A 24,727-nucleotide genomic window follows, 5' to 3' on the forward strand; every position below is an offset into this window, starting at 1 on the left:
TGTCCAGTTGAATTCCTTAATGCCTGTCTGCCTGGTTTATATAGCAAGCCACGGCCACGTGATTCACTGTCTGTAGGGGCAGAATTTTAGAAACATCCAAAGAACACGCAGAATAAACTAAATTAAACATCTTTATACATTTTTTATTTTATTTTGGTTTGTAACCCTGAAGAAATTGTCTTTCAACTCGCCAAATTGCCGATCCGTTTCAAATGATCACTCTGAGAGTAACTGTTCCAGATACGAGATGGACAAATATTGTTCTATTTTATTTTGATATATTACATGATGTTATTTTTATTTTTTTTACATATAAAATATGTGTGTCTTGACTGTGATAAGGGCTCAGGAAATAAGTGTGTCTTGTCTGTTAAATTAACAAAACAAGGCTATGATGGTGTCCCATATGATATAATATAACCAGTTGATATTACAGATGGTGTTCTATATGATATAATATAACCAGTTGATATTACAGATGGTGTCCCATATGATATAATATAACCAGTTGATATTACAGATGGTGTTCTATATGATATAATATAACCAGTTGATATTACAGATGGTGTCCCATATGATATAATATAACCAGTTGATATTACAGATGGTGTCCCATATGATATAATATAACCAGTTGATATTACAGATGGTGTTCTATATGATATAATATAACCAGTTGATATTACAGATGGTGTCCCATATGATATAATATAACCAGTTGATATTACAGATGGTGTTCTATATGATATAATATAACCAGTTGATATTACAGATGGTGTTCTATATGATATAATATAACCAGTTGATATTACAGATGGTGTTCTATATGATATAATATAACCAGTTGATATTACAGATGGTGTTCTATATGATATAATATAACCAGTTGATATTACAGATGGTGTTCTATATGATATAATATAACCAGTTGATATTACAGATGGTGTTCCATATGATATAATATAACCAGTTGATATAATATAACCAGTTGATATTACAGATGGTGTTCTATATGATATAATATAACCAGTTGATATTACAGATGGTGTCCCATATGATATAATATAACCAGTTGATATTACAGATGGTGTCCCATATGATATAATATAACCAGTTGATATTACAGATGGTGTCCCATATGATATAATATAACCAGTTGATATTACAGATGGTGTTCCATATGATATAATATAACCAGTTGATATTACAGATGGTGTTCCATATGATATAATATAACCAGTTGATATAATATAACCAGTTGATATTACAGATGGTGTTCTATATGATATAATATAACCAGTTGATATTACAGATGGTGTTCTATATGATATAATATAACCAGTTGATATAATATAACCAGTTGATATTACAGATGGTGTTCTATATGATATAATATAACCAGTTGATATTACAGATGGTGTTCCATATGATATAATATAACCAGTTGATATTACAGATGGTGTTCTATATGATATAATATAACCAGTTGATATTACAGATGGTGTCCCATATGATATAATATAACCAGTTGATATTACAGATGGTGTCCCATATGATATAATATAACCAGTTGATATTACAGATGGTGTTCTATATGATATAATATAACCAGTTGATATTACAGATGGTGTTCCATATGATATAATATAACCAGTTGATATTACAGATGGTGTCCCATATGATATAATATAACCAGTTGATATTACAGATGGTGTTCTATATGATATAATATAACCAGTTGATATTACAGATGGTGTTCCATATGATATAATATAACCAGTTGATATTACAGATGGTGTCCCATATGATATAATATAACCAGTTGATATAATATAACCAGTTGATATTACAGATGGTGTTCCATATGATATAATATAACCAGTTGATATTACAGATGGTGTCCCATATGATATAATATAACCAGTTGATATTACAGATGGTGTTCTATATGATATAATATAACCAGTTGATATTACAGATGGTGTTCTATATGATATAATATAACCAGTTGATATTACAGATGGTGTTCCATATGATATAATATAACCAGTTGATATTACAGATGGTGTTCCATATGATATAATATAACCAGTTGATATTACAGATGGTGTCCCATATGATATAATATAACCAGTTGATATTACAGATGGTGTTCTATATGATATAATATAACCAGTTGATATTACAGATGGTGTTCTATATGATATAATATAACCAGTTGATATTACAGATGGTGTTCCATATGATATAATATAACCAGTTGATATAATATAACCAGTTGATATTACAGATGGTGTTCTATATGATATAATATAACCAGTTGATATTACAGATGGTGTTCTATATGATATAATATAACCAGTTGATATTACAGATGGTGTTCCATATGATATAATATAACCAGTTGATATTACAGATGGTGTCCCATATGATATAATATAACCAGTTGATATAATATAACCAGTTGATATTACAGATGGTGTTCCATATGATATAATATAACCAGTTGATATTACAGATGGTGTTCTATATTATATAATATAACCAGTTGATATTACAGATGGTGTCCCATATGATATAATATAACCAGTTGATATTACAGATGGTGTTCCATATGATATAATATAACCAGTTGATATTACAGATGGTGTCCCATATGATATAATATAACCAGTTGATATTACAGATGGTGTCCCATATGATATAATATAACCAGTTGATATTACAGATGGTGTTCTATATGATATAATATAACCAGTTGATATTACAGATGGTGTTCTATATGATATAATATAACCAGTTGATATTACAGATGGTGTTCCATATGATATAATATAACCAGTTGATATTACAGATGGTGTCCCATATGATATAATATAACCAGTTGATATTACAGATGGTGTTCCATATGATATAATATAACCAGTTGATATTACAGATGGTGTTCTATATGATATAATGTAACCAGTTGATATTACAGATGGTGTTCCATATTATTTAATATAACCAGTTGATATTACAGATGGTGTTCCATATGATATAATATAACCAGTTGATATTACAGATGGTGTCCCATATGATATAATATAACCAGTTGATATTACAGATGGTGTCCCATATGATATAATATAACCAGTTGATATTACAGATGGTGTCCCATATGATATAATATAACCAGTTGATATTACAGATGGTGTTCTATATGATATAATATAACCAGTTGATATTACAGATGGTGTTCTATATGATATAATATAACCAGTTGATATTACAGATGGTGTTCCATATGATATAATATAACCAGTTGATATAATATAACCAGTTGATATTACAGATGGTGTTCTATATGATATAATATAACCAGTTGATATTACAGATGGTGTCCCATATGATATAATATAACCAGTTGATATTACAGATGGTGTCCCATATGATATAATATAACCAGTTGATATTACAGATGGTGTCCCATATGATATAATATAACCAGTTGATATTACAGATGGTGTTCCATATGATATAATATAACCAGTTGATATTACAGATGGTGTTCCATATGATATAATATAACCAGTTGATATAATATAACCAGTTGATATTACAGATGGTGTTCTATATGATATAATATAACCAGTTGATATTACAGATGGTGTTCTATATGATATAATATAACCAGTTGATATAATATAACCAGTTGATATTACAGATGGTGTTCTATATGATATAATATAACCAGTTGATATTACAGATGGTGTTCCATATGATATAATATAACCAGTTGATATTACAGATGGTGTTCTATATGATATAATATAACCAGTTGATATTACAGATGGTGTCCCATATGATATAATATAACCAGTTGATATTACAGATGGTGTCCCATATGATATAATATAACCAGTTGATATTACAGATGGTGTTCTATATGATATAATATAACCAGTTGATATTACAGATGGTGTTCCATATGATATAATATAACCAGTTGATATTACAGATGGTGTCCCATATGATATAATATAACCAGTTGATATTACAGATGGTGTTCTATATGATATAATATAACCAGTTGATATTACAGATGGTGTTCCATATGATATAATATAACCAGTTGATATTACAGATGGTGTCCCATATGATATAATATAACCAGTTGATATAATATAACCAGTTGATATTACAGATGGTGTTCCATATGATATAATATAACCAGTTGATATTACAGATGGTGTCCCATATGATATAATATAACCAGTTGATATTACAGATGGTGTTCTATATGATATAATATAACCAGTTGATATTACAGATGGTGTTCTATATGATATAATATAACCAGTTGATATTACAGATGGTGTTCCATATGATATAATATAACCAGTTGATATAATATAACCAGTTGATATTACAGATGGTGTTCCATATGATATAATATAACCAGTTGATATTACAGATGGTGTCCCATATGATATAATATAACCAGTTGATATTACAGATGGTGTTCTATATGATATAATATAACCAGTTGATATTACAGATGGTGTTCTATATGATATAATATAACCAGTTGATATTACAGATGGTGTTCCATATGATATAATATAACCAGTTGATATAATATAACCAGTTGATATTACAGATGGTGTTCTATATGATATAATATAACCAGTTGATATTACAGATGGTGTTCTATATGATATAATATAACCAGTTGATATTACAGATGGTGTTCCATATGATATAATATAACCAGTTGATATTACAGATGGTGTCCCATATGATATAATATAACCAGTTGATATAATATAACCAGTTGACATTACAGATGGTGTTCCATATGATATAATATAACCAGTTGATATTACAGATGGTGTTCTATATTATATAATATAACCAGTTGATATTACAGATGGTGTCCCATATGATATAATATAACCAGTTGATATTACAGATGGTGTTCCATATGATATAATATAACCAGTTGATATTACAGATGGTGTCCCATATGATATAATATAACCAGTTGATATTACAGATGGTGTCCCATATGATATAATATAACCAGTTGATATTACAGATGGTGTTCTATATGATATAATATAACCAGTTGATATTACAGATGGTGTTCTATATGATATAATATAACCAGTTGATATTACAGATGGTGTTCCATATGATATAATATAACCAGTTGATATTACAGATGGTGTCCCATATGATATAATATAACCAGTTGATATTACAGATGGTGTCCCATATGATATAATATAACCAGTTGATATTACAGATGGTGTTCCATATGATATAATATAACCAGTTGATATTACAGATGGTGTTCCATATGATATAATATAACCAGTTGATATAATATAACCAGTTGATATTACAGATGGTGTTCTATATGATATAATATAACCAGTTGATATTACAGATGGTGTTCTATATGATATAATATAACCAGTTGATATAATATAACCAGTTGATATTACAGATGGTGTTCTATATGATATAATATAACCAGTTGATATTACAGATGGTGTTCCATATGATATAATATAACCAGTTGATATTACAGATGGTGTTCTATATGATATAATATAACCAGTTGATATTACAGATGGTGTCCCATATGATATAATATAACCAGTTGATATTACAGATGGTGTCCCATATGATATAATATAACCAGTTGATATTACAGATGGTGTTCTATATGATATAATATAACCAGTTGATATTACAGATGGTGTTCCATATGATATAATATAACCAGTTGATATTACAGATGGTGTCCCATATGATATAATATAACCAGTTGATATTACAGATGGTGTTCTATATGATATAATATAACCAGTTGATATTACAGATGGTGTTCCATATGATATAATATAACCAGTTGATATTACAGATGGTGTCCCATATGATATAATATAACCAGTTGATATAATATAACCAGTTGATATTACAGATGGTGTTCCATATGATATAATATAACCAGTTGATATTACAGATGGTGTCCCATATGATATAATATAACCAGTTGATATTACAGATGGTGTTCTATATGATATAATATAACCAGTTGATATTACAGATGGTGTTCTATATGATATAATATAACCAGTTGATATTACAGATGGTGTTCCATATGATATAATATAACCAGTTGATATTACAGATGGTGTTCCATATGATATAATATAACCAGTTGATATTACAGATGGTGTCCCATATGATATAATATAACCAGTTGATATTACAGATGGTGTTCTATATGATATAATATAACCAGTTGATATTACAGATGGTGTTCTATATGATATAATATAACCAGTTGATATTACAGATGGTGTTCCATATGATATAATATAACCAGTTGATATAATATAACCAGTTGATATTACAGATGGTGTTCTATATGATATAATATAACCAGTTGATATTACAGATGGTGTTCTATATGATATAATATAACCAGTTGATATTACAGATGGTGTTCCATATGATATAATATAACCAGTTGATATTACAGATGGTGTCCCATATGATATAATATAACCAGTTGATATAATATAACCAGTTGATATTACAGATGGTGTTCCATATGATATAATATAACCAGTTGATATTACAGATGGTGTTCTATATGATATAATATAACCAGTTGATATAATATAACCAGTTGATATTACAGATGGTGTTCTATATGATATAATATAACCAGTTGATATTACAGATGGTGTTCCATATGATATAATATAACCAGTTGATATTACAGATGGTGTTCTATATGATATAATATAACCAGTTGATATTACAGATGGTGTCCCATATGATATAATATAACCAGTTGATATTACAGATGGTGTCCCATATGATATAATATAACCAGTTGATATTACAGATGGTGTTCTATATGATATAATATAACCAGTTGATATTACAGATGGTGTTCCATATGATATAATATAACCAGTTGATATTACAGATGGTGTCCCATATGATATAATATAACCAGTTGATATTACAGATGGTGTTCTATATGATATAATATAACCAGTTGATATTACAGATGGTGTTCCATATGATATAATATAACCAGTTGATATTACAGATGGTGTCCCATATGATATAATATAACCAGTTGATATAATATAACCAGTTGATATTACAGATGGTGTTCCATATGATATAATATAACCAGTTGATATTACAGATGGTGTCCCATATGATATAATATAACCAGTTGATATTACAGATGGTGTTCTATATGATATAATATAACCAGTTGATATTACAGATGGTGTTCTATATGATATAATATAACCAGTTGATATTACAGATGGTGTTCCATATGATATAATATAACCAGTTGATATAATATAACCAGTTGATATTACAGATGGTGTTCCATATGATATAATATAACCAGTTGATATTACAGATGGTGTCCCATATGATATAATATAACCAGTTGATATTACAGATGGTGTTCTATATGATATAATATAACCAGTTGATATTACAGATGGTGTTCTATATGATATAATATAACCAGTTGATATTACAGATGGTGTTCCATATGATATAATATAACCAGTTGATATAATATAACCAGTTGATATTACAGATGGTGTTCTATATGATATAATATAACCAGTTGATATTACAGATGGTGTTCTATATGATATAATATAACCAGTTGATATTACAGATGGTGTTCCATATGATATAATATAACCAGTTGATATTACAGATGGTGTCCCATATGATATAATATAACCAGTTGATATAATATAACCAGTTGATATTACAGATGGTGTTCCATATGATATAATATAACCAGTTGATATTACAGATGGTGTTCTATATTATATAATATAACCAGTTGATATTACAGATGGTGTCCCATATGATATAATATAACCAGTTGATATTACAGATGGTGTTCCATATGATATAATATAACCAGTTGATATTACAGATGGTGTCCCATATGATATAATATAACCAGTTGATATTACAGATGGTGTCCCATATGATATAATATAACCAGTTGATATTACAGATGGTGTTCTATATGATATAATATAACCAGTTGATATTACAGATGGTGTTCTATATGATATAATATAACCAGTTGATATTACAGATGGTGTTCCATATGATATAATATAACCAGTTGATATTACAGATGGTGTCCCATATGATATAATATAACCAGTTGATATTACAGATGGTGTCCCATATGATATAATATAACCAGTTGATATTACAGATGGTGTTCCATATGATATAATATAACCAGTTGATATTACAGATGGTGTTCCATATGATATAATATAACCAGTTGATATAATATAACCAGTTGATATTACAGATGGTGTTCTATATGATATAATATAACCAGTTGATATTACAGATGGTGTTCTATATGATATAATATAACCAGTTGATATAATATAACCAGTTGATATTACAGATGGTGTTCTATATGATATAATATAACCAGTTGATATTACAGATGGTGTTCCATATGATATAATATAACCAGTTGATATTACAGATGGTGTTCTATATGATATAATATAACCAGTTGATATTACAGATGGTGTCCCATATGATATAATATAACCAGTTGATATTACAGATGGTGTCCCATATGATATAATATAACCAGTTGATATTACAGATGGTGTTCTATATGATATAATATAACCAGTTGATATTACAGATGGTGTTCCATATGATATAATATAACCAGTTGATATTACAGATGGTGTCCCATATGATATAATATAACCAGTTGATATTACAGATGGTGTTCTATATGATATAATATAACCAGTTGATATTACAGATGGTGTTCCATATGATATAATATAACCAGTTGATATTACAGATGGTGTCCCATATGATATAATATAACCAGTTGATATAATATAACCAGTTGATATTACAGATGGTGTTCCATATGATATAATATAACCAGTTGATATTACAGATGGTGTCCCATATGATATAATATAACCAGTTGATATTACAGATGGTGTTCTATATGATATAATATAACCAGTTGATATTACAGATGGTGTTCTATATGATATAATATAACCAGTTGATATTACAGATGGTGTTCCATATGATATAATATAACCAGTTGATATTACAGATGGTGTTCCATATGATATAATATAACCAGTTGATATTACAGATGGTGTCCCATATGATATAATATAACCAGTTGATATTACAGATGGTGTTCTATATGATATAATATAACCAGTTGATATTACAGATGGTGTTCTATATGATATAATATAACCAGTTGATATTACAGATGGTGTTCCATATGATATAATATAACCAGTTGATATAATATAACCAGTTGATATTACAGATGGTGTTCTATATGATATAATATAACCAGTTGATATTACAGATGGTGTTCTATATGATATAATATAACCAGTTGATATTACAGATGGTGTTCCATATGATATAATATAACCAGTTGATATTACAGATGGTGTCCCATATGATATAATATAACCAGTTGATATAATATAACCAGTTGATATTACAGATGGTGTTCCATATGATATAATATAACCAGTTGATATTACAGATGGTGTTCTATATTATATAATATAACCAGTTGATATTACAGATGGTGTCCCATATGATATAATATAACCAGTTGATATTACAGATGGTGTTCCATATGATATAATATAACCAGTTGATATTACAGATGGTGTCCCATATGATATAATATAACCAGTTGATATAATATAACCAGTTGATATTACAGATGGTGTTCCATATGATATAATATAACCAGTTGATATTACAGATGGTGTCCCATATGATATAATATAACCAGTTGATATTACAGATGGTGTTCTATATGATATAATATAACCAGTTGATATTACAGATGGTGTTCTATATGATATAATATAACCAGTTGATATTACAGATGGTGTTCCATATGATATAATATAACCAGTTGATATAATATAACCAGTTGATATTACAGATGGTGTTCCATATGATATAATATAACCAGTTGATATTACAGATGGTGTCCCATATGATATAATATAACCAGTTGATATTACAGATGGTGTTCTATATGATATAATATAACCAGTTGATATTACAGATGGTGTTCTATATGATATAATATAACCAGTTGATATTACAGATGGTGTTCCATATGATATAATATAACCAGTTGATATAATATAACCAGTTGATATTACAGATGGTGTTCTATATGATATAATATAACCAGTTGATATTACAGATGGTGTTCTATATGATATAATATAACCAGTTGATATTACAGATGGTGTTCCATATGATATAATATAACCAGTTGATATTACAGATGGTGTCCCATATGATATAATATAACCAGTTGATATAATATAACCAGTTGATATTACAGATGGTGTTCCATATGATATAATATAACCAGTTGATATTACAGATGGTGTTCTATATTATATAATATAACCAGTTGATATTACAGATGGTGTCCCATATGATATAATATAACCAGTTGATATTACAGATGGTGTTCCATATGATATAATATAACCAGTTGATATTACAGATGGTGTCCCATATGATATAATATAACCAGTTGATATTACAGATGGTGTCCCATATGATATAATATAACCAGTTGATATAATATAACCAGTTGATATTACAGATGGTGTTCTATATGATATAATATAACCAGTTGATATTACAGATGGTGTTCCATATGATATAATATAACCAGTTGATATTACAGGTTGTGTAATCAATAGAATAGTTGTGTAATATTTCAAATGCTCATCCCTAAACCCAAGCCTTTCTCTGCTCTGCAGGAGGACTCTGAGTTCCGGGATAAGATCACTCCCATCTCTGTGTTCATGGAGTTCAGTCTGGACTATCAGCAAGCTGCAGATAAGACCGGCCTACTGCCTATCCTGGAGCAGACTACCTCCACCAACATCTCCAAACAAGTACACATATGTCTTTAACTGAGTATACGTCCCAAATGGCACCCTATTCCCTATATCGTGCACAGGGCTCTGGTCAAAACTAGCGTGCCATATAGGGAGTAGGGAGCCATTTGGGAAGGACAGTAACTGTTGTGATCAGGTACAGAGTAACACATAGTGAGTAGGAGAGGTGGGTCACATGGTTAGGAGAGGTGGGTCACATGGTTAGGAGAGGTGGGTCACATGGTTAGGAGAGGTGGGTCACATGGTTAGGAGAGGTGGGTCACATGGTGAGTAGGAGAGGTGGGTCACATGGTGAGTAGGAGAGGTGGGTCACATGGTTAGTAGGAGAGGGGGGTCACATGGTGAGTAGGAGAGGTGGGTCACATGGTTAGTAGGAGAGGGGGGTCACATGGTTAGGAGAGGTGGGTCACATGGTTAGTAGGAGAGGGGGGTCACATGGTTAGGAGAGGTGGGCCGTCACATGGTTAGGAGAGGTGGGTCACATGGTGAGTAGGAGAGGTGGGTCACATGGTGAGTAGGAGGGGTGGGTCACATGGTGATTAGGAGAGGTGGGTCACATGGTGAGTAGGAGAGGTGGGTCACATAGTGAGTAGGAGAGGTGGGTCACATGGTTAGTGGGAGGGCGCCAGGAGGGGGGGTCACATGGTTAGGAGAGGTGGGCCGGTCACAGGTGGGGGTGGGCCAGGTGGTAGGAGAGGTGGGTCACATGGTGATTAGGAGAGGTGGGTCACATGGTGAGTAGGAGAGGTTGGTCACATGGTTAGTAGGAGGGTGTGTCAGGTTTGTTGGGTAAACAAACTGTCTGCTTGTGACAATGTTTTTCAGGCACATGTCCTACTGGACTGTGGAGATGACAACATCTGCAAGCCAGACCTCAAGCTGTCTGTAGTGAGGTGAGGGGTCTGTCACTTGTTAAGTTACCTCCTCTTCCAGGATCTCATGCCACATTCATTAATTCCTACCATAGCTAGCCAAGTCAAGCTGTTTTGGTCTGGTTACACATCCACCGTTGTTGTTGAAACCATGCTGGAAAAGACAAAGTGATGTAGCCAGCCAGCACAGTAAGGTTCTGGTTGACCATCTAGTGTGAATCAGGCATCAGTGAGATGGTCCTAACTTTTCCATTCGTTTTCTTTCTACTACCAGTGACCAGAAGGAGATTTTCCTGACTGAGTAACGTTAGAAAATCCCAGAAATCGTCCCAGGGTTTTCTGAAATCCTAGTTGGAGGATTCCCATAATCAGGCGAGCATAACCAGGGAGGCAATCCTCCGACCAGGATTTCTGACAAACCTAGGAATTTTGGCATAGAAAAATTATGGAAACTTTCCCATAGTCTAACTCCATTCTGTCAATCTGATCTCTGACCTCCCCAGTGACCAGAAGCAGATCATTCTGTCAAACTAATCTCTGATCTCCCCAGTGACCAGAAGCAGATCATTCTGTTAATCTGATCTCTGACATCCCCAGTGACCAGAAGCAGATCATTCTGTCAATCTGATCTCTGACATCCCCAGTGACCAGAAGCAGATCATTCTGTTAATCTGATCTCTGACCTCCCCAGTGACCAGAAGCAGATCATTCTGTTAATCTGATCTCTGACCTCCCCAGTGACCAGAAGCAGATCTACATAGGAGATGATAACCCCTTGACCCTGGAGGTGACGGCGGAGAACAGAGGAGAGGGGGCGTACGAGGCAGAGCTACATGTCTTCCTTCCTCCCCAGGCTGACTTCACCGGGGTCGTACGCAACAGTGAGGTAAAATAAAATAGAGGCCAGTGAAGACAACTAGACTGGTCTCGGGCACCAGGTGTAACAGATGTGATCGTACTTCGTAACTCTCTTGCATTGTGTTTTTAAACCAAAGTACTGTCCAGCCAGTGATCTCAGTTGATTGGTGTTTATTCTGAAAATAGACACAAGGAAGCAGATTAGATGTGCAGGACAACAGTATATATCGATGGCTGTAGATTCGTGATTCGTCTTTTAGCAGGGAAATAACTGAATTAGCAAGTGGGAGCTAATGCGACCATTACAAATAGAGAATGCTAGCTAACTCGTTCTCTTATAGCGATAACATACTATTAGAGAATACTAGTTAACTCGTTCTCTTACAGCGATAACATACTATTAGAGCATGCAAGATAACTCGTTCTCTTACAGCGATAACGTACAAATAGAGCATGCTAGCTAACTTGTTCTCTTACAGCGATAACATACTATTAGAGCATGCTAGCTAACACGTTCTCTTACAGCGATAACGTACAAAAGCACATCCCAGGATGCTCCCAATATCTAACAGGCACTGTACACATACTGTGTCTATGGGAATATATAAACATGGAATCGATTTTTCTGCAGTGTCAGGTGGAAACTTAACCAACCAGCTAACATCAGCTTCACTCAGTGTAAATTACACATTAGGAACACCTTCCTAGTATTGAGTTACGGTACAGAGTCAATGTGGAGGCTATATACAGGGTATTACGGTACAGAGTCAATGTGGAGGCTATATACAGGGTATTACGGTACAGAGTCAATGTGGAGGCTATATACAGGGGGTACCGGTACAGAGTCAATGTGGAGGCTATATACAGGGTATTACAGTACAGAGTCAATGTGGAGGCTATATACAGGGTATTACGGTACAGAGTCAATGTGGAGGCTATATACAGGGTGTTACGGTACAGAGTCAATGTGGAGGCTATATACAGGGTATTAAGGTACAGAGTCAATGTGGCGGCTATATACAGGGTATTACGGTACAGAGTCAATGTGGAGGCTATATACAGGGGCTACCGGTACAGAGTCAATGTGGAGGCTATATACAGGGGGTACCGGTACAGAGTCAATGTGGAGGTTATATACAGGGAGTACCGGTACAGAGTCAATGTGGAGGCTATATACAGGGTGTTACGGTACAGAGTCAATGTGGAGGCTATATACAGGGTATTACGGTACAGAGTCAATGTGGAGGCTATATACAGGGTATTACGGTACAGAGTCAATGTGGAGGCTATATACAGGGAGTACTGGTACTGAGTCAATGTGGAGGCTATATACAGGGAGTACCGGTACAGAGTCAATGTGGAGGCTATATACAGGGGGTACCGGTACAGAGTCAATGTGGAGGCTATAAACAGGGTGTTACGGTACAGAGTCAATGTGGAGGCTATATACAGGGGGTACCGGTACAGAGTCAATGTGGAGGCTATATACAGGGGGTACCGGTACAGAGTCAATGTGGAGGCTATATACAGAGTGTTACGGTACAGAGTCAATGTGGAGGCTATATACAGGGTGTTACGGTACAGAGTCAATGTGGAGGCTATATACAGGGGTTACTGGTACAGAGTCAATGTGGAGGCTATATACAGGGGGTACTGGTACAGAGTCAAAGTGGAGGCTATATACAGGGTTTTACGGTACAGAGTCAATGTGGAGGCTATATACAGGGGGTACCGGTACAGAGTCAATGTGGAGGCTATATACAGGGGGTACCGGTACAGAGTCAATGTGGAGGCTATAAACAGGGTGTTACGGTACAGAGTCAATGTGGAGGCTATATACAGGGGGTACTGGTACAGAGTCAATGTGGAGGCTATATACAGGGTTTTACGGTACAGAGTCAATGTGGAGGCTATATACAGGGTGTTACGGTACAGAGTCAATGTGGAGGCTATATACAGGGTGTTACGGTACAGAGTCAATGTGGAGGCTATATACAGGGTATTACGGTACAGAGTCAATGTGGAGGCTATATACAGGGGGTACTGGTACAGAGTCAATGTGGAGGCTATATACAGGGTGTTACGGTACAGAGTCAATGTGGAGGCTATATACAGGGGTTACTGGTACAGAGTCAATGTGGAGGCTATATACAGGGGGTACTGGTACAGAGTCAATGTGGAGGCTATATACAGGGTTTTACGGTACAGAGTCAATGTGGAGGCTATATACAGGGGGTACCGGTACAGAGTCAATGTGGAGGCTATATACAGGGGGTACCGGTACAGAGTCAATGTGCGCGGCCACAGGTTAGTCGAGGTAATTGAGGTAATATGTACATGTAGGTATAGTTAAAGTGACTAGCTATCAACATAACATAGTATCATGCATTTTGTCGGTTTCTCCCTTGCAGACTCTGTCTAGATTGTCCTGTGCCTACAAGACAGAGAACCAGACCAGGGTGGTGGTGTGTGACCTGGGGAACCCCATGAAAGGAGGAATTAAAGTGAGTGGATGGAGCGTGCAGATGGTATCCGTCCCGTTGACCTGAATGGGGGATGTCTGTTCTAGGGATTCTATTTCTATGTTGGTGTTGACTAGACACCTAGTCAGCACCATTTCCCCAGTTCAAATTCCTGGTACATGTGAATAAAGATGTTTTATGATTCTGATCAGTTTACACAGGCTGCCACAAATCTGATCATTTATTGGCAAAAAATATTTTAAAAAAAATCAGATCTGATTGGTCAAAAGTCAAACAATTTTTGGAAAACGTTTCAGAATTGTGCTGCCTGTATAAGAGTTACGAGATTTAACAATCAGAATGGTGATGATTCTGGTGTGATGTCGTCTTCAGGTGCTGGCCGGACTCCGTTTCAGTGTTCATCAGCTCTCGGAGCAGGACACGTTTGTTAAGTTTGACCTGCAGATACAGAGGTAAGGAGCTGGTAACAAAAAAAACGGCTTCAGTTTGACCTGCAGATACAGAGGTAATGAGCTGGTAACAATAAAAACGGCTTCAGTTTGACCTGCAGATACAGAGGTAAGGAGCTGGTAACAATAAAAACGGCTTCAGTTTGACCTGCAGATACAGAGGTAATGAGCTGGTAACAATAAAAACGGCTTCAGTTTGACCTGCAGATACAGAGGTAATGAGCTGGTAACAATAAAAACGGCTTCAGTTTGACCTGCAGATACAGAGGTAATGAGCTGGTAACAATAAAAACGGCTTCAGTTTGACCTGCAGATACAGAGGTAATGAGCTGGTAACAATAAAAACGGCTTCAGTTTGACCTGCAGATACAGAGGTAATGAGCTGGTAACAATAAAAACGGCTTCAGTTTGACCTGCAGATACAGAGGTAATGAGCTGGTAACAATAAAAACGGCTTCAGTTTGACCTGCAGATACAGAGGTAAGGAGCTGGTAACAATAAAAACGGCTTCAGTTTGACCTGCAGATACAGAGGTAATGAGCTGGTAACAATAAAAACGGCTTCAGTTTGACCTGCAGATACAGAGGTAATGAGCTGGTAACAATAAAAACGGCTTCAGTTTGACCTGCAGATACAGAGGTAAGGAGCTGGTAACAATAAAAACGGGTTCAGTTTGACCTGCAGATACAGAGGTAATGAGCTGGTAACAAAAAAAACGGCTTCAGTTTGACCTGCAGATACAGAGGTAAGAAGCTGGTAACAATAAAAACGGCTTCAGTTTGACCTGCAGATACAGAGGTAAGGAGCTGGTAACAATAAAAACGGGTTCAGTTTGACCTGCAGATACAGAGGTAATGAGCTGGTAACAAAAAAAAACGGGTTCAGAATACAGTCATTCTTATAGGTATGGCTTTTGGAAATAAAATTACTTTTCCTGAGATTTATTTTCAAACAACTGGGTATGTATACAAGTCTCTCTCGTGAGACTTTTACATCTTAATGAACCTAACCTGTATAAATAAAAAGGAATGAAATGGTGTCTCACACATTGTCGAATGGTCATGAAGTTAGGACCTAATTTAACTAAAATCATTTTAGAGAAGAGACTCCCTGTACTTTCTCCACACACATCTTGACTCTGTAGTAACAGACAGTGAGACTAAAGTCGTGTTCCAAACTGCACCCTACTTCCTATAGTGAACCGCTTTGACCAGAGCAAATGTAGTGCACTACATAGGGAATAAGTTTGGGATGCGTCCTAAAACATGGTATTTCTGTTTTCCCTGGTTGGATTGAAAGGAGCATGTAAATGACAGAGTAGCTGTATCCTTTGTCTGGCTTTGTTGTTATGAAGGAAAACCTCTCGTTTAGTCTCCCGCTAACCCAAGGTCACGCTGGTCCTCTCTACAAACCATATTCTGTTGATCAAAGTCATTGTTAAATTGTTTAGAATATAGTTGAGAGCCCATGTGTCTTGTGGTGGAATTGTCTGGAGGTTTAAAAAAAAAAATACAAAATGATGAGGCTTTAGCAGCCTGTTCAAATCATGGACAAAAGTTATAATACAATGCAATGGTTCCACCCTGTGGACATTTTGTGTTTTAGCATCAACCTGTACTGTGTACACTGCTTATCTGATGTTTTCACGATCTGGTCTTTTTTTATTTTTTTATAAGTTAATAATATAATATTGTCTTTCAGTTCCAACCAGTTCAACAGCACCAGCAGTCTGGCCTCCAGCATCACAAAGCTGGCTGTTCTGGCCAATGTGGATATCAGAGGGTAATGTTGACATGTCTTCTTCTCCAATGAAGGCCATTACTGAACAAAAGCTTAGCCGTTAAGTACAGAAATATCATCTAATTGAAGTGTGCAAAGAATTCTTCTTCACTTTTTTAGTATATTCTCCTGCACCTTATCCTACCCTAATGGGCAGGTGGGAGGTCACCAACAGATTGCATTTATATTATAATTTGCAGGTAATTAGTAAATATCTGCCGGCTCAAATCCCAGGTGGGACCTTCAGCTTTGTCTGTCTGTGCCTCAGACCTGAGGGTTTGGTACAGAAGGGTTTAGTTTGATGGAATGTTTGTATTATTGATAAATGGTTTAGTAGCAAAGACAGTACTAATGTACCCCTACCATCTCTGATATAGTAATGACTTTACTGATTCACGGTCACAGAATGTGAAGAAATGTAGAATGTACTTTATAAATATGTATAGCCCAGTCGTTGAACCCCAATCTCCCCCTCCCCCCTTCCCTCTGCTGTAGGGTGGCGCTTCCTGACCAGGTTTTCCTGCCCATCGCTAACTGGAAGCGCAAAGAGAAACCTGTCGTAGGAGACGACATCGGTCCACAAATACTGCACATCTATGAGGTCAACCATGACAGTGTCTGAAATGGCACCATTTTCCCTATATAGGCTGGTCAAATGGCACCCTATTCCCTAAATAGGCTGGTCAAAAATAATGCACTATATTGGGTTCCATTTCATGACGTTAGACCGACCGCGTCGTGACATTAGGCCCACCGCGTCGTGACATTAGGCCCGCCGTGTGGTGACATTAGGCCCGCCGTGTCGTGACATTAGGCCCGCCGTGTCGTGACATTAGGCCCGCCGCGTCGTGACATTAGGCCCGCCGCGTCGTGACATTAGGCCCGCCGCGTCGTGACATTAGGCCCTCCGCGTCGTGACATTAGGCCCACCGCGTCGTGACATTAGGCCCACCGCGTCGTGACATTAGACCCGCCGCGTCGTGACATTAGGCCCGCCTCGTCGTGACATTAGACCCGCCGCGTCGTGACATTAGGCCCGCCGCGTCGTGACATTAGGCCCGCCGCGTCGTGACATTAGGCCCGCCGCGTCGTGACATTAGGCCCGCCGCGTCGTGACATTAGGCCCGCCGCGTCGTGACATTAGGCCCGCCGCGTCGTGACATTAGGCCCGCCGTGTCGTGACATTAGGCCCGCCGTGTCGTGACATTAGACCCTCAACTGATAAATGTAAAAACGGACATAGCTGACCTTTCACATAATACCATTAATCACCATTATAAGTCACTGAAGGCTGGAGCAGTACCGGTAACTACAATCTGTCTTATTCCAGTTGCGTAACAGAGGTCCCAGTACCTTCAGCAAGGCCATGCTGGACATCGAGTGGCCCTACAGGTTCAACAACGGCTCTCTACTCTACATCACTAAACTAGAGGTGGACGGAGGAATGAACTGCAGCACAGACATGGAGATCAACCCACTCAATGTCTCAGTATGTGATATTCTTTCCCTTCCGTTCAGACTTCCATTCAGACTAGACACTGGCTCTTTTTCCAATTGTCTGAAAACAGTCTGTCCTCTCCTTTGCTCCTCCCGTTTATTGCACTGATCTGAAAGAAGTGACCAGGTGAACGTTATCCTGGCGACCAGGTGGACGTCAGCCTGGCGACCAGGTGGACGTCATCCAGGCGACCAGGTGGACGTCAGCCTGGCGACCAGGTGGACGTCAGCCAGGCGACCAGGTGGACGTCAGCCTGGCGACCAGGTGGACGTCAGCCTGGCGACCAGGTGAACGTTATCCTGGCGACCAGGTGGACGTCGCCAGGCGCCAGTGGCGCAGCCAGGCGCCCGTGGACGTCAGCCAGGCGACCAGGTGGACGTCAGCCTGGCGACCAGGTGAACGTCATCCTGGCGACCAGGTGAACGTTATCCTGGCGACCAGGTGGACGTCAGCCTGGCGACCAGGTGAACGTTATCCTGGCGACCAGGTGGACGTCAGCCAGGCGACCAGGTGGACGTCAGCCAGGCGCCCAGGTGGACGTCAGCCTGGCGATAAACTAAGCTGCCACTGCGTTGTTACACCAGTCAGCATTTTCTGTCAGTTCAAATGAACAGGAGGGAGACAATGAGGGAACAGATTGTTAATAGATAGAGCCTACGTTGCTATTGGTGACATAATAATCTAAGTTATTGAAGGGATTCTCCTCTCTCTCTCTGTCCATTCTAGAATCCTCTGTCAGGAGAGACAAATGGTTCAGCTTCCACCAGTGGAGACAATACAGAGGGGAGGGACAGGAACCATGTTCACCGCAGAGAGCTGGCGAAGAAAGAGATGGAGGGAGACCTGGAAACTCTGGTAATGGCGTGATTACCTGGCTAATGCTGTACTGTCATTTATACCAGGGTTTCGGGTCAATTCCATTTCAGTTCAGTTGATTCAGGAAGTAAACTTGCAAGTCTGAAATGTACTTCCTGAATCGTTAACTCTGTTGGCTACAGTACTAATGCAATCATACAGATAGCATTAGCCATATGGATTTTGTGTGTGTGTGTGTGTGTGTGTGTGTGTGTGTGTGTGTGTGTGTGTGTGTGTGTGTGTGTGCGTGTGTGTCGTGTGTGTGTGGTGTGTGTGTGTGTGTGTGTGTGTGTGTGTGTGTGTGTGTGTGTGTGTGTGTGTGTGTGTGTGTGTTTAATGTCACTCTGAATGTGTGTCTCCTCACTCAGGACTGTTCGAAAGCCCAGTGCCTGAAGATCCGGTGTCAGGTGGGCCGTCTGGAGAGAGGTCAGAGTACTACCCTCTACATCCACTCCAGGCTGGGGGTGGCCACCTTCCTCAAGGTGAGACTCCTGTTTGTTATCCCCTAGAGCAGGGATTAGCAACTCTTAATGTACGAGGTCTGGAGCCTGCTGGTTTTCTTTTCTACCTGATAATTAATTGCACCCTCTAAATCACTCCCTGATTAGAGGGGAACAATGGGGGGAAAAAACGCAGTGGAACTGGCTTCGAGGTATGGAGTTTAGTTTGAGGGCCCTAGAGGTTATATACTAGCCTGGTGGTCCCAGATGTGTTTGTGCTGTGCTGTCTCGTACGTCCACTCACCTTCCGCCAGATGTGACGTCCCACATACTGTAGTTGAAGCATACAGCAGGGTTGTGTTCATTAGGCACCAAACGGGACTGAAACATTGGAGGTACTATCTGTCCAATGAGAAATGCAGTTTCTGATTTCCATTTCAAGACATGTTGCTACAGTGTGCCCCAGTGGCGATTTTAGCATGTAAATCTTGGTGGGGCAAACCAACATTTTTTGGAGGGGATGCATGCCAGCAAAGCCACTACACAACACAACACTAAACAATACATGAATTGCACTATAACAGTGACAATCGGTGCCCACAAACTGTTAGGATCTACATAAAGCTGTCACAACAGCAGAGTCCGAACAGCAGTCCCAACACCTTACCACTGCTACACCTGGCTATCAGCGGAGCCTTGTCTTGCAGCGAAACAGTTCATTCAGACTCATTTACTGCCTTTAAAAAAACATAGCTGATATGGCTGACTTGCTTAAACAAATATGGCTTCTACAGACAATTGAGATGTACAAACTATGGCATAAAGGGATGACAGGCAGATAAGAGGAAATCCGTTATTTCGATTAAGATATTAATGAGCGAGCTAGGATGGACATAGTCAATATAACTATTTGTTCAGCACTTTTCAAATGTACAGCGACAGAATTCAGAACATGGGCCGTTCTTACAGTGTTCTCCCTGTACACCAAGTCAGAACCGTAGGATAAATAAAGGGGGCATACAAGCAGACAATGAAAGCTCTTACAATATTCTATGATTACATTTCTCTAAAACAGGTTATACGCTACATGTGCAACACCAAGTCAGAACAGTAGGTGAAATTAAGAGGGGTAAATAGACCAAATTATTAGGGTGAGGCACATGGGCTACTAACAGCTTACTACACAACATACACTTAGTATTACTTTCTTATCGACAGTATACACATCTACCTGGCATATTATATAATTTATGCAGCTGTGTACAACACATTTTTGGACTCACCTTGTTGTGCTGTGCTCACTTGAACAGGAAGGTGGCGCGACGGTCCTTTTTGTCATCAAAGTCTGTCATTCTCTGGATTTATGGTGCTTTCAAAACTGGGAACTCGGCAAAAAAACAAGTTCGAATCATGATGACGTCAGTGATCTTCAGTTAGCCACAGATTCCTTCCAAACCACTCATTGTTGAATTTGCGATTTCCAACTTGTTGTGTAATGTTTATGGCCAATGAGCACCAATATGTTTTATCTATAATTTCTCTTCATTATTTCTCTTCATATTACAAGAACTAAAAAGGATTTGCCAGTAGATTGTCGACTTGATTCATGATGATGACTGCTAGCTTAGCTAGCTAAGATTTTGCAAGTATGCTGTTGACATGATCAGTCCAATCAAAGCTACTGTAGATATAACGTGATTTGATAATTTTATCTGTGGCCAATGACCTTAAGCCTTCTTGGATGGGCACTTCTAATGTAACTCTATGGCAGCACCCAAGGGGCTTGAATTTTCAAGGTCTACCCTTAGATTTGGCAGTGACGTAGTCCCCATGAGTGACAGAACACTGAGCCAATCACGGCGCAACAAGAGGACATTACTAACCCTTACGCTCCGTATTTTCCACTGGCTGCCCCAATACCACAGAAAGCACTGAGCTAGGCTGAAACACCTGCATTAAGAGAGACAAAAAGAGACCATGTTTGTATGGAGGGTTTATTAACTCAATTATAATTATTTTTAGGGTTTTTTTGTTTACATTGTTTGCAAACTGATATGCGACACGTATTAATGCCAAAATAACATGCACAACAGGCAACCCAAAATGCCCTGAATGATGGGTCGCCACTGGTGTGCCCTAATGAGCAAGAGCCTGGTACACCTGGTTGAAGGATAGTGTATGCTTGGTAAGCTCGCTATTGACGCACCACACTAGATCTGCACAAATAGATCTGGCACCACCAGGCTAGCTATATGGGCCATAACTCAAATAGATTTGGCACCAACAGACTAGCTATATGGGCCATAACTCAAATAGATTTGGCACCACCAGGCTAGCTATATGGGCCATAACTCAAATAGATTTGGCACCAACAGACTAGCTATATGGGCCATAACTCAAATAGATTTGGCACCACCAGACTAGCTATATGGGCCATAACTCAAATAGATTTGGCACCACCAGACTAGCTATATGGGAAATAACTTAAATAAATCTGTCACCACCAGACTAGCTATATGGGCCATAACTTTAATAAATCTGGCACCACTTAGGCTGGAGTCATTAAATCTCATTTTTCAACCACTCCACACATTTCTTGTTAACAAACTATCGTTTTGGCAAGTTGGCATGACACAAGTAATTTTTCCAACAATTGTTTACAGACAGGTTATTTCACTTAATCACAATTCCAGTGGGTCAGAAATGTACATACAGTATCTCACAAAAGTGAGTACACCCTTCACATTTTTGTAAATATTTGAGTATATCTTTTCATGTGACAACACTGAAGAAATGACACTTTGCTACAATGTAAAGTAGTGAGTGTACAGCTTGTTTAACAGTGTAAATTTGCTGTCCCCTCAAAATAACTCAACACACAGCCATTAATGTCTAAACCGCTGGCAACTAAAGTGAGTACACCCCTAAGTGAAAATGTCCAAATTGGGCCCAAAGTGTCAATATTTTGCGTGGCCACCATCATTTTCCAGCACTGCCTTAACCCTCTTGGGCATGGAGTTCACCAGAGCTTCACAGGTTGCCACTGGAGTCCTCTTCCACTCCTCCATGACGACATCATGGAGCTGGTGGATGTTAGAGACCTTGCACTCCTCCACCTCTGTTTGAGGATAGCTATATGGGCCATAACTTAAATAAATCTGGCACCACCAGGCTAGCTATATGGGCCATAACTTAAATACATCTGGCACCACCAGGCTAGCTATATGGGCCATAACTTAAATAAATCTGGCACCACCAGGCTAGCTATATGGGCCATAACTTAAATACATCTGGCACCACCAGGCTAGCTATATGGGCCATAACTTAAATACATCTGGCACCACCAGGCTAGCTATATGGGCCATAACTTAAATACATCTGGCACCACCAGGCTAGCTATATGGGCCATAACTTAAATACATCTGGCACCACCAGGCTAGCTATATGGGCCATAACTTAAATACATCTGGCACCACCAGGCTAGCTATATGGGCCATAACTTAAAGAAAAGCCTAGTATGTTGGCTACCTTTTGATGTAATAAAATCGAGCTGTGATGATGTGTTTCTTTCATCCAGACTGAGAGCCAGAACCGATCGTTCACCGTGAGATCCTCCGCTTCCTTCAGCGTCATAGAGATGCCTTATAACAAGAACCTGGTGTCTGAACTGCCCTCCAACGCTATTACGGTGAGTCACATGAAGGCATCATGGAGATGAACCAGGTCCTGCCTCTGAAATGGAACCCTAGTCTCTATATAGTCCACTAGTTTTGACCAGAGTCCATAGGATCCTATATGGTTCTTTATGGCTGACTACTACCACAGCAAATAAGTCATTTCCATTGTCTCTGTGTATTGGATGAATAGAGATGTGTTCTGCTGTAAAACCCTGTGATGTGTCTTTCAGGTGAGTATGTCAGTGATCTGGGTGAAAGTTGATCCTGAACCTGTCCCTGGCTGGGTGGTGGCCCTGGCTGTGCTGGCTGGACTACTGTTGCTGGCTCTACTTATCTTCATCATGTATAAGGTGAGTTAAACCTTTCCTTCCCTTGCCTCCTATCCTCTCTTGTTTCCATTAAAGTCCATCTAGTGGCCTGTGTTGAAAATTAGGCATAAGCTAGAAACACTGTAGGGTAAATCCATTTTGAATTCAATCCATTTTTTTGACAGCACACCTTTCGATTTGAACGAAAACCTTCCAAACGTATTTGTCCATTGTAGAAGTGCTCAGAAAGTGATTTGTTTTGGACCTGAATGCCAAAACATTCATGAGATAAAGGGGCTCAAAGTTGATTTTTGCACATCCCAAAGTACCATGAGACATCCATGTTTACATCACTGGAAAATATAAAACGGTTGAGTGTTTACGTCACTGGAAAATATAAAACGGTTGAGTGTTTACGTCACTGGAAAATATAAAACGGTTGAGTGTTTACGTCACTGGAAAATATAAAACGGTT

The 24,727-nt window shown here is 37.8% G+C and overlaps 1 protein-coding gene across 2 annotated transcripts in view; it reads left to right on the top strand.

Annotated features, from left to right (window-relative positions):
* The window catches only part of LOC106582518 (integrin alpha-V), an 80,682-nt gene that overhangs the window by 51,167 nt on the left and 4,788 nt on the right, over nucleotides 1-24,727 (top strand). For both annotated transcript variants that reach the window (XR_014382078.1, XM_014165693.3), the window contains exons 18-29: nucleotides 10,893-11,030; nucleotides 11,859-11,926; nucleotides 12,644-12,791; nucleotides 15,175-15,267; nucleotides 15,619-15,698; nucleotides 17,397-17,477; nucleotides 17,970-18,075; nucleotides 18,805-18,963; nucleotides 19,699-19,827; nucleotides 20,196-20,309; nucleotides 23,845-23,955; nucleotides 24,175-24,294. Coding sequence is in view for 1 of the 2 variants with exons in the window: in XM_014165693.3 (XP_014021168.1) it covers nucleotides 10,893-11,030; nucleotides 11,859-11,926; nucleotides 12,644-12,791; nucleotides 15,175-15,267; nucleotides 15,619-15,698; nucleotides 17,397-17,477; nucleotides 17,970-18,075; nucleotides 18,805-18,963; nucleotides 19,699-19,827; nucleotides 20,196-20,309; nucleotides 23,845-23,955; nucleotides 24,175-24,294 (1,347 nt within the window). In the remaining variant the exon portion in view is untranslated. The remainder of the gene's footprint in view (nucleotides 1-10,892; nucleotides 11,031-11,858; nucleotides 11,927-12,643; nucleotides 12,792-15,174; nucleotides 15,268-15,618; nucleotides 15,699-17,396; nucleotides 17,478-17,969; nucleotides 18,076-18,804; nucleotides 18,964-19,698; nucleotides 19,828-20,195; nucleotides 20,310-23,844; nucleotides 23,956-24,174; nucleotides 24,295-24,727) is intronic.

The sequence above is a fragment of the Salmo salar genome, chromosome 21, assembly GCF_965601325.2.
Source record: "Salmo salar chromosome 21, fSalSal1, whole genome shotgun sequence".
In the NCBI taxonomy this organism is placed as follows: domain Eukaryota; kingdom Metazoa; phylum Chordata; class Actinopteri; order Salmoniformes; family Salmonidae; genus Salmo; species Salmo salar.